Source organism: Schistocerca americana, chromosome 5 (genome assembly GCF_021461395.2).
Source record: "Schistocerca americana isolate TAMUIC-IGC-003095 chromosome 5, iqSchAmer2.1, whole genome shotgun sequence".
NCBI lineage: Eukaryota > Metazoa > Arthropoda > Insecta > Orthoptera > Acrididae > Schistocerca > Schistocerca americana.
This window is the reverse complement of record NC_060123.1, coordinates 709,573,577-709,585,695: the sequence shown is the minus strand read 5'-3', so window position 1 is coordinate 709,585,695 and position 12,119 is coordinate 709,573,577. Positions and strand designations below refer to the sequence as shown.

Genomic DNA, 12,119 nt, shown 5'->3' with positions numbered 1-12,119 from the left:
ACAGGCAAAGCTCATACCATTGCAGAAAATCTCATAAAGTCGTGTGTTAATGATATTGCTTCTTGCATGCTAGACGAAAAGGCAGTAAAGCTTGTGTCTTCGGTGCCGTTATCAAACAGTACTGTCAAGAGACGCATTGTTGACATGTCAAATGATGTGAAAGACACTCTTGTTTCTTGCATCCAACACAGTTCATTTTCTATGCAGATGGATGAATCCACTGATGTTGCAGGATTAGCGATTTTATTCGCTTTTGTCCGTTATGAATATTCTGGATGTTTTGAGGAGGACCTCCTACTGTGCAGACCACTACCTGCCAACACAGCAGATGCTGAAATATTCCGTCTATTGGATGATTTTTTTAAGGACTAACAAAGTTTCAGGGTCTAATTGCATAGATGTGTGCACAGATAGTGCAAAAGCTATGACGGGTCCTGCAGTCGGAGCAATAACAAAAATAAAAGAAAACGCCAAGAACCGCAGCAGTTGTCATTGTGCTCTCCACAGATACGCTTTAGCTACGAAACAAATGCCTGTTTCGTCCAAGAAAGTTTTACACGAATCCATTCAAATCATTAACTACATAAAATCAAGGCCGTTGAAGTCAAGACTTTTCACAATACTGTGTGAAGATATGGGAAGCCTTCATCGTTCCCTGCTTCTCCACACAGAAGTGAGATGGCTCTCACGTGGGAATGTACTCTCTCGGTTGTACGAATTAAGATTGGAAGTCTTAGTTTTCCTTTTGGAGCATAACACCAAATTAGCAGACCTTATTAATGACGAAAATTGGCAGTGCATACTTGCCTATTTGTCAGATATTTTCTCCAAAATGAACGAAATGAATATTTCACTCCAAGGGCAAAGTGAAACAAAGGTCACTGCTATCGGCAAAGTTCGAGAATTCAAGAGGAAAATCAATTTTTGGGCAGAGAGTTTCGAGGAGGAGGGGGGGGGGGGAGGGGGGCGTCATGTGTTTTCCTCTCCTCAATGAGTTTTTGAAAAACAAAACATTGGCGCTTGGGAAGAATTTGTTTCATCAAATCCTGGAACATCTCCGAAGCTTGATGTCATTGTTGTGGCATTATTTCCCAACAGCTGAAGATGCGAAGCTGCAGAAATACGAATGGGTGGTCAACCCATTCATTTGTCACAGACCCTACCTTGAAATCAACTTTTGACATTGACGGTTACTCACACTTTTGGATCCGTTTGGATAACAAGAAACACTACCCCCTTGTTGAAAAGGCAAAACGTGTATTTCTTCCGTTTGCCACAACATGCATGTGTGAATCTGGATTCTCGATCTATGCTGCCCACAAAACTAAGTACCGAAGCTGTCTAAATGCGGAACCAGACGTCCGTCACCAGTTGTCAAGAGTTGAACCCAACTTTTCAAAACTGTGTCAGCAGAAGCACCCTCAAACATCACATTAGGTTTCCATTATTATTCCTAAAGACTCATGTATAGAAAAGAAGAAAGCATTTTTCTTTGTAGACGCTCAGTGAACGTACCTGAACTATAACTCTGTGGGAATTTTGTTTCAGTCTTCTGTCATTTACAAAATAATTATTAATTGAATTCTGTTGGCACTGATATTTTTGTTACGAAAATTAAAATGATCTCTAAAGCTAATTTCCTTTCTTTATAATATATTCCGTCCTCTCAGTTAAAAATTGGCCTGCCCATACTTCAATTACAATTACTTGCTAATACTCTGACCCTATATTATGGCAACTGGCTGCGAGCGTAAACAAATGAGGACTTTCACGTGCCACCTTGTGAAAGGTAAACCTCCTCTGCCAGAATTGTTTCCTTTGAAAAAAAAGTTCTTACATTCTGTGAAATGCTTTGTCTTCTTATATAGAAATAAGAGAGTCTGTTTTCCTAATTTGTTGGCAGTCGAGGCTGACTGCCACGATATAGTGTCCAAGTAGTAGTTAAAGTTGTCACCTGTGGCTAAACTGTTGCCACGCCGCCTGCCAGTTGCCAGCTACCAACTGACAGTACACTGTTGCAACGCCGCCTGCTAGCTGCCGGCTATGGACTGACAGCTGCCGTTCAGTAGATACGCAAAGACAGAAAAATAACTAGACTTTCCGAGCTGTTTACATGGGCACGAAAATCGATTGTGGAACAGGAAAACGGCTTTATAAAAGCAGATTTCCAGAATCGATTCTGAAGTGTTTGCCTAACCAACCAAAAGCGGAACTTGGGACATCGGCTTACGAAATCCGGTTTTGGAAACGCATGTAAACTGAGTGAATGTATTTCCACACATTGCACAACGGATGTCACAATAGCCCTTTAAAGGTAATTCCTAGGCCTCTTTTCTTTCGTAATGTGTTTGTATCCCGAATCATGGGTCTGCCTCTTTTCTTTACAGCCGCGCGGAATGGCCGCGCAGTCTAGGGCGCCATGTCGTCGTGGATTGTGCGGCCGCTCCCGCCGGAGGTTATAGTCCTCCCTCGGGCACGTGTGTGCGTGTGTGTGTGTGTATGTGTGTGTGTGTGTGTGTGTGTGTGTGCGTGTGTGTTGTCCTTATCGGAAGTTAAACTTAGGTTAATAGTGTGTAAGACTAGGGACTGATGACCTCAGCGGTTAAGTCCCATAGACTTTATATTTGAACATTTTTCTTGGGATTTCACGAAAAACCACACACACACACACACACACACACACACACACACACACACACACACACGACTGTTACGAAATATGCATGCTCCTTGCACAACAGTAGCTAAGCACAAACAGTGGAAGTGAACAGACCACAGGCGGCAGCTTGTCAACAGCGGACAGTTTGGATGTGACGTTGATTGCTCTTGGAGGAAGGCAGCTCCAACGTGTGAAATGTCAATTACCAAGTAATTTTAATCAGGCTATAGTGTGTTGAACAAAGGGAGGAAATCCACTAGTAAGTGGCTGGATACAGTGGGAATTCAAATTGGATCGTTAATTTCAAGTTGTTTTCATTCATCTCTAAACCAAAGACTATTGATACTTCGAGAGGGTGGGGGTATCATTGGGAACATGATACTGGCATTAAGAAGCTTTCAGTTCCCATGAGTTTCGCTCTGAAATTAAAAGTTACTGTGCTCTTGACTGACTAGGGTCCGCCATGGATTTTCGACTGAAGAAGCGGTCCGCCAGCTGAAAAGGTTGGGAAGCACTGATCTATGTGATCGTTTCAGTTTAAGGCCTTGGTAATTATAGTCCGTAAATAATTTGTTGAGTTTGCAGCGCAGAAATCTGTATGATTTATCGTGTAGCTGAAATGTTGCGGACTCCTTTTAGTACTCGTTTGGATGGCTTCACAATTTGCATTATTCAGAGTCCTCTGTGACTTGTCCACCATACAGATATCTTGTCTATATCATTTTGCAACTGCTTTTGATCATCTGATGACGTGACAAGACGATAAATGACAGCATCGCCTGCAAACAATCTAACAAGGCTGCTCAGATTGCCTCCTAAATCGTTTATGTAGACCAAGAACAACAGAGGTCCTATAACACTTTCGTGGGGAAAGCCAGATATTACTTCTGTTTTACTCGATGGCTTTCTGTCAGTTATTACCTACTGTGGCTTTTCTTACAGGAAATCACGAATCCAGTCGCGCGACTGAGACGATACTCAACAAGCACGCAGTTTAATTAGAAGTCACTTGTGACGAACGATGTCAAAAGCCTCCAGGAAATCTAAACATATGGGCTCAATTTGACCTCCACTGTCGTTAGCACTCATTACTTTGTGAGGGTGAAGACCTAGTTGTGATTCACAACAACGATATTTTTGAATCAGTGTTGGATATTTGTCAACGAATCGTTTTCTTCTATGTGATTCATAATGTTCGAGCACAGTATATTTTCCAAAATCCTACCACAAATCGACGTTAGTAATATATATCAATAGTTCAGCGGATTACTCCTATCTCCTTTCTTGTGTACTGCCCTGACTTCTGCAACTTTCCAGTCTTGATTACTAAGTATGGAGCTATTGAATCAGCATTCTCTGAAAGGAACCTTCCTGGTGTACATTCTGGAACTGAGGCCTTGCCTTGAAAGTTATTTTTGAGCTACTTATGTTGTTCTTGATTCGAATTGTGGATACTGACTTCGTCCTTTTTGTGAAGGAATTTTCAAAAACCGTGTTCAGTGACTCTACTTTAATGGCACTGTCGTGAACAGCATCACCATTGTCGTCCCGCAGTGAAGGTATTGATTGCGTTTCCATGCAACATCTCGTTCGGTTTTTTGCCAGATTTCAAGACAGAGCTTCATTGTGGGAATTATTACAAGCACCTCGCGCTGAAGTTTGCACTAAATTTGGTACTTCAGTAAAACTTCGCCGTTATTGTGAATTTTATGTTATTTTAAAATTGGCATGCTTTTCTCGTTGCTTCTGCAACACTCTTCTGAACTGTTTTGTGTACCATGGCGGACTAGTATCATTTATTTTTAATTTATTTGTTAAGTATCTCTCGATTGCCTTCGATATTATTTCTTTAAATGTAAACCCTTACGTAGACTGGAAGAAGGGGAGACTGTCTCTAAGGGAGGTATCAAAAGAATTTTCATTTGCTTTTTCAAGTGCAAATTTTTCGCGTTTATTTTTGGTGGTTTCGGATGTTACGGTAGTCAGTCGAGGTACAGCAACCTTGCGGCCGACAATCCCCGTGTCTGTCATGATGCCCCCTGTCTGGTCATGATTATTCATTGCTAACAGCACACGTATGTTTTGGCAACGATTTACACTATGGTTGAGCTCCTGAACTAATTATTCAAAACAATTTTCTGAGAAGATGTTCACTACGATTTTGGAAGACGTTTCATGCCTACCGCCGACTTTAAACAAGTTTTTTCGCCAACTTATCGAGGGCAGATTGAAGTCACAACCAACTACGTTTGTATGGGTGGGATACCTATTTGACAAGAAATACAAGTTTTCCTTTGAACTGTTCAGCAACTGTATTATCTGAGTCAGGAGGTTAGTAAAACGAGCAAGTCATTAATTTATTCCAGTTGTCAAACGTAAACTGTACCCATACTAACTCAGCTGGTAGATGGAAAAAAAATACATCTGACAGATGTCTGAATCTGTGTGAAAAAAAGAGATGACATTGATCCTAACTACCAGTCGGTGTTCTGCCTAAGCTTGTGACAACTGGTATAGACCGTTCAGAATTTAGTAAAGTGTAGACAGAACAGCCATCCACTTTATTTCCACGGGCGCTATAGCAAGACAAGACGGATCGCAGAACAACGCTGTAGCATACATATTGCTGTACATGACTGCCTGCGATTGTTTCACTACCTTGTAGATTCCCCACGTTGATGGCACGACTCGCAAGCCATAGCTGCTCCTGTATGCTTCCAATATTCCACATGTGCTAGTGTACGACCTAAGAAACGCGCCAAACGTGAACTGAACTTCAGACATAATGAAGAATCGGAAAATTGAATATTTAGAAGTAATTTTCTGGCGAGAAATGTACAGTTAATATTCATCGCTCGCGACCTGTGCTTGTCCATAGCCTTTGAGATAGTCTTTCGTGTATGGAGGCCAGAAGCGCGTCCCGGAATTCGGGTGCTGTATGGAATGGTGGCTACAGCCCGGCAGCAGCGTGGTGTGGTTGGCACTGAGACGGGCGGCTTGGTTACTGGCACAGCTCTCGCAGTGCGTGTGTGCAGCACTGCCTGCCTACATATATTACTTATTTAAATGTATATAACATATTAATACAGAGAAACTGTGATCGAAAACCTCGAAAATTCTTGATCGACATCCTTCAAATTTTTGGGTGATAATCTAATAAACAATCAGACAGCTGTATGTCTTACTAAACAACAACGTACAGGTTTTCTGTTAAAACCGACTGTGAGAAAGTAAAACACTGTGTTATGCTGTACTGTAAAAATCGTTCGATTTTGTTTTCTTCCTTACAGTACGTTTTAACGACGACAGCAGCACATTTAAACATTAGGCAAATTGTTTCTCCCATGTATATTCTATCTACTTCTGTGCAATTTTAAACAAAATTTGTATACAGACCTATCTACTGTTTTGTATTCTTCCTCGCAGTCTGTTTTAACGGAAAAAAGGAAAGTTTAATTTAACCTACTTGTAGATCGAAACTATGCGAAATAATGTCATTAATGCTAATATGCTCACAAACCCAGCAGCAGGAGAGGTCTCTCATACTCCATATATTAATGATCTCAACCAGTTCATCCATTCAATTTAAGCTACTTCAGTTCCCAGTCGAGGTTTCGTTGGCAATAATAATAAACAAGGTGGTGCGGGGAGAGGGGGGGGAGAAGTAGAGAAGGCCAGGGAGGGAAGGGGAGAATGGGCGTAGAGAGGGGATGGATGAAATGGATAGAAAGATTCTGGAGGAGGTGGAGAGAAGTGGGAGGTGGAGAGATACAAAATGAAGGAGTATGTGGACAGAGCTAGGGGGAGGAGGAGACGGACAGAGGGTGTAGAAAGACATTAGGACTTACATCAGACTCACATGTACATATGGCGATTGTGAAGCGTTGCTGGGTTTGTTAATTACGTAATAAATTATGGCGATAAGGATCCTAAATAAACTTCTTATCTGCCCTATAGCCAATAGGAAACCACCTGACCATTTATATGCACAGCTTTGTCCGCAGGGTATGGAGAGAAGGAAGGGGTTGACGTAAAGGGTAATAGGTGGGAGAGGGGGTCAGAAATTATTGGACTCATACCTGCACAGCCATCATACTGATATGTCCTATCATCCAAACGCTTCATTTAGTCAAGTTGTGCTATCAGTTTCTATTTACCCCAGTTATTGGGTTATTCGATCTACCAATCTAATCTTCAACAGTCTTCTACAACACCAATTTTTCCGAACCTTCTATTCTCTTCTTATTTCTTCTCTTTATCATCCATATTTTACTTGTGTAGAAGGCTACATTGAATACAATTATTTTTAGAAAATACTTCCTAACAATGAAGTTTATACTTCATGTCAGAAATTTCTCTTTACCAGAAAAGCTATTCTTGCTACTGCTACGCTGTTTTTGTACTCTCTCCACATCAGCTATTGTCACTTATTTTGCTGCCCAAATAGTTAAACACACTGACAATTTTAAGTGTTTCGTTTTTCAGTACAATCTTATCGGCATCACATGATTCAATTCGTCTACATGCCATTACCCACTTTTTACTCATATTGGCGCTTATCTTATAATCTCCTTCCTATACACACCCATTTTTAATCTTCTTGCTAGTTCTTTGCCACCTCTAACGTTGTTACCGAAACTCTTCAACAGTTCTGGACGGATTTACTTCAGATTTTTACTTGATACTCTATTAAACGTTTGGACTGATATAGGCTGTTTATTCGTGAAGTATGTATATAGTGTATAAACCTTTACATAATATACAAAGGAGAAACCTACTTACTTCCAATTTTTGAAATATATATGTGTGTGTATGTGTATATATAACATCTGTTAACAGAGAAAAACTGTTGGCAACAGTATGCAAATTTTCTGACCAACTTACTTCACATTTTTACATGATAGTCTGATGAACGTTCAGACAGCAGTATATTTTGTAAACAACAGCATACAGGTTTTCTGTTAATGCCGATTGTGAGAAAGTAAAATACTGTGCTGAAAAATAAGTGTCATTTCCTTTTCTTTCTCGATGTCTAGTTTAGCTACTATAGCAGCACGTTTAAACATTATACAAATTATTTGTCCCATATGTATTCTTTCTCCTAAATACACAATTTTAAACAAAAATTGTATGTACAGTATGTTAGCGGCAATCTTAAATATTTTATTTGTTAACATACACTAAAATTCTCATTCAAAAGCGTTTTATTTGTTTTCTTTACTTTTTCCTATGTTTCCTTTACTGGTACCTCAATATAAATTTTGGATAATATCAGTGATAGGCTACAATCCGTCTCACTTCCTTCATAACTGCAACTCCTCTATCATGTCATATGATTCCTTTAGTTGCAGTCTGTTCTGAATAACCTTTCACTGTCTGTAGTTTAAACCTACTACTTTCATAAATTAAAAGACAATACTCCAATCAAACATTTTCTCTAAAATTAAAAATACTGTAAGTGTATATTTATCTTTCTTTGTTCCATCTTTTAAGATATGAGACTGCTAAAAGCTGTAATTAATGGTATGGTGAAAGAAGAATGGGCCTCAATATGTGTAAGCCACCATTCGATGGTAGTGGAGGTACCAATCATGATGAAATAAAGAGGATAAGAGGGAAGCGATAGGATTAGGGAAATGGATAAAACAAATCTCACATGTATTGAGTGGCACAATAGCCTGTTACTCCGGAGGTGAGACAGTGGCACAGACCTTTGGCAGGGGCTTAGGCCGTTGTATGTGGAGACCCCCAACCTCGACCACGCCAGGCATGAGCGGCACGGGCTGGTTGGCGCTGGAGTGGCTGTTGAGCAGCAGCAGGCTGGTGCTGTGGACCAGCTGGCTGGTGGGCGGCGCCCCGCTGCCCAGCTCAGCCCGCTCCACAGCGTCGATCTCTCGCTCCGACAGCCACCAGTTGCCCAGTCTCGACAGCAGGTAGAACGCTGTGTTGGCCGTCCTTTCCCAGAAACCCAGCGGTGCCACCAGCGGCAGGAAGAAGTTCTCCATGTAGGCTGGATGGTCAGGGGTGCCCATCTGCAACACATAGCTACCCAGTAATGCCACCAGCATCTTTTCTGACATTTACTATTGAGCAACATTCATTCAAATGCCAACATTTTAAAGCTAGGTTTAACTGTGATTGTTGTTCATAACAATACCTAAATACCCATACAGCTGTAACAAGAGTCCTTTACAGAATTTTATGGCATGATTCAGAAGATTTTTCTCCTAGACAGATTTTTTCAGTTAGTAAAACCTAACTGATTTATAAACACTATTTTGCTGGGTAACATTGGGAGGAGGAGGAGGAGGATATTAGTGTTTAACGTCCCGTCGACAACGAGGTCATTAGAGACGGAGCGCAAGCTCGGGTGAGGGAAGGATGGGGAAGGAAATCGGCTGTGCCCTTTCAAAGGAACCATCCCGGCATTTGCCTGAAGCGATTTAGGGAAATCACGGAAAACCTAAATCAGGATGGCCGGAGATGGGATTGAACCGTCGTCCTCCCGAATGCGAGTCCAGTGTGCTAACCACTGCGCCACTAACATTGGGAACTATCTGGTAGCAGACTACAAAACACAAACTGTTTTAATTGGTTTTGCGTTGACTGGATAGGATGCTGCCAACATAAATACTTTTAATAGACATGAACTACTTTCTCAATCATAAACTTTAATGTTACTGGCATACATTACATACGCCGAAGTAATAACTGCAAAGAATCGATAATGGTGCTGACAAAAGTGGGGAATTGTAAGCACACTAGACCTAAAACTAGCCACCCCTCCATCACACCCCCAACACACAACACGCTAACAGTATGTAACCCTCTAAGATTTACAATGGCCTCGATCTGGCGAAAAAGAGAGTCCATAGTCTTTATAAAATGTTAACTGTTTATATTTTCATTTCTTTTAAACTAGAACTCAAGGTAAACGAATAAAGAAATATCCTCATTCAAATTATTGTTAATTTGAGCATCATAATACTTTTAGAATATGAAACACCACTTTCGTCATATCTTACAGGAAATGGAAGTTCTTTCTCAACTCTAAAGAAATTCTTCTAGTAGTCTATGAAAATGACAGTGATGATGTAGACAACCTTCTTTTAGATGAAGTAGATATCATATTCCTAGAATGCCCAAAGTGGTAATAGAAATGTTGCGATAGAAGAACCGGAAAAGACTTACAGTGCAGCACCATAAAGAAAGCAGAGTAGCCAGCCCAATCCACTATTTCAAAAGTAAGAACGCAGAGAGGGACAACAAGCCACTGTTGAGCAAAACTTTTTGGCAGATAATACTGAAATATTGCTTCTCCAGACTCAAAAAGAAAAAAAAATGATCACAGCTTATAGATGTAAAGGAAGGCAGGAAGAAAATGCTGTAGGAGATCAGAGTAAAGTTCTGGATAATAATAATGGTATACTTGAATTCCCTAAACTTCCAGAATGCAAACAGACTAGAATATTTCAACTTCGCAATGGCATCTAGAAAGAGGTGAATGATTTCCGCAAACTCCTTTTGTTCGACATTGAATATAGTGGAAAGGTGCTAATGCCAACAGACATTTACTCTTCTGTAGCGAACATCAAAATGCTTGTGATTCATGTGACAATTTCTAAGATAATCTTATGTGCTGCACAAAAAGAAACCGTGTTCACGACTGACGAAGCCGACATGTAAGTTTATCTTTGAATGAATCTTGTTATGGCGTATCACATTCTGCCATCATTCACAAGGAATTGGTCTTCAGAGCCAGATGTAGCTGTTCGTTACCTTGCACTGGTAATGTCTCTTGATTGGTATGAGGACATTTGGAAACATCACGATTTTGCAAACAATGCAAACCAGTCTGCACAGATGATGTTGCTTTCAAAACTAAAGCTGTCATACATTATCTAAACAAAAAGTCTCTGAGTAACACGAAGTTTCAGTTTGTTGACCGTGTGCGCCTGTTCATCAAAAATAAACCCATCAGTTGGAGTTTAAACTGTGCTGTGAACGTACTCTTAAACTCTTACACAGGAAGAATAGTGTCGGGAGTTATTGAGTTTGCAACTCTTCAGCTAACTAAAACCTCATTAGGACTCTTCCAGACAACTTTTTCAACTCTCTGACTATGCTATTTTATGTGGCGGAGAAGATTAAATAATTTGGAGTACCACGCACCAAAAGTAAATTTATAACAAAATCATTTCGTCTCGATGAATGTATGTAAAGAGGAGAAACATGGTCTCAGGAGCAGTAGTTTGACTGCCATGATGTGGGTGGGTAATAAAGCTACGTTTCTTCTTAGTAATCTTGTATCACTAATTCCAACAGCATCAGGGAAAAGGCGCTTCTTTTTGACGCTCCTTTTTGAGCTTTTTTGTGTTAGTGTGCACAACTTGCATGTCATCCTTTAAAAATTATAGTCTGATGATGTGAATGTCTGGAAGACTATGAATTCACTGAAATTCAAGCAGTGTGCTGCTCCAATCTATGTGGGAACTACTCACGCTCGGTCATGAACCGTTGCACTGCACTAGACAGGGAGGCGAACGAATGTATGAGACTAGCGCTGCGTATACTAAACTCTAAATAATGAACTGCACGAATAAGGACAAAAATGAAACTCCATATAGAGCTAGTGTGGATCTATAATCTCCACATGCCGCGTGGGATTAGCCGAGCGGTCTGAGGCGCTGCAGTCATGGACTGTGCAGCTGGTCCCGGCGGAGGTTCGAATCCTCCTTCGGGCATGGGTGTGTGTGTTTGTCCTTAGGATAATTTAGGTTAAGTAGTGTGTAAGCTTAGGGACTGATGACCTTAGCAGTTAAGTCCCATAAGATTTCACACACATTTGAACATTTTTTTTTTTTTTGTAATCTCCACGTAGAAGATAAATCAAAGCACTAAGCAGCAATCGACAGTCGCCGAATCACTGAAGTGCAGAGCTAGGAGTTCTCTGTTTTATTTGAGTACTTTGAAACCTTTATTACTTCCAAGAGGACATACTGTGTGCCATCCAGAGGTTCACCAGTGGCAATGTCAACTTCCGAATAACTGAAGCTTAGCCTCCAGCTCACACCGAAACTAGATAAACACGTAAATAAACCAGAGTTGTCACGAAAATACCTTTAAAATCAACCTTCGAGGTTTAGCGGGAGTACAATCAGAAAAATGTTAGACATATATGTTGTCCAAAAAAGAAACAGTCTGGCTTTTCTCTGGTTCACAGGTGCAAAACAGAAATAGGTAAATACATGGATTTTGTACTGGAAGTAACCCGTGCTCTCTTTTAACCCTGAAACATTTCTAAGTCACAGAGCTGCACAAAAGAGGAACACACTTGCGCAACAGCAAAATGCTTACATGGTCATCGCAGAGCTTGAGTAATGTATTGTCGCTGGTAAAGCTCTGAGCACAAACACTGCACAGAGAGAAATGAAGACGGTGAGCCGGACGGGAGGAATCA

General features: G+C 40.7%; 1 protein-coding gene across 1 annotated transcript in view; it reads right to left on the bottom strand.

The window, feature by feature from the left end:
• The window catches only part of LOC124616101 (UDP-glucosyltransferase 2-like), a 111,651-nt gene that overhangs the window by 45,583 nt on the left and 53,949 nt on the right, over positions 1 to 12,119 (bottom strand). The window contains exon 5 of the mRNA XM_047144361.1: positions 8,371 to 8,691. Within this exon, the coding sequence (XP_047000317.1) occupies positions 8,371 to 8,691 (321 nt within the window). The remainder of the gene's footprint in view (positions 1 to 8,370; positions 8,692 to 12,119) is intronic.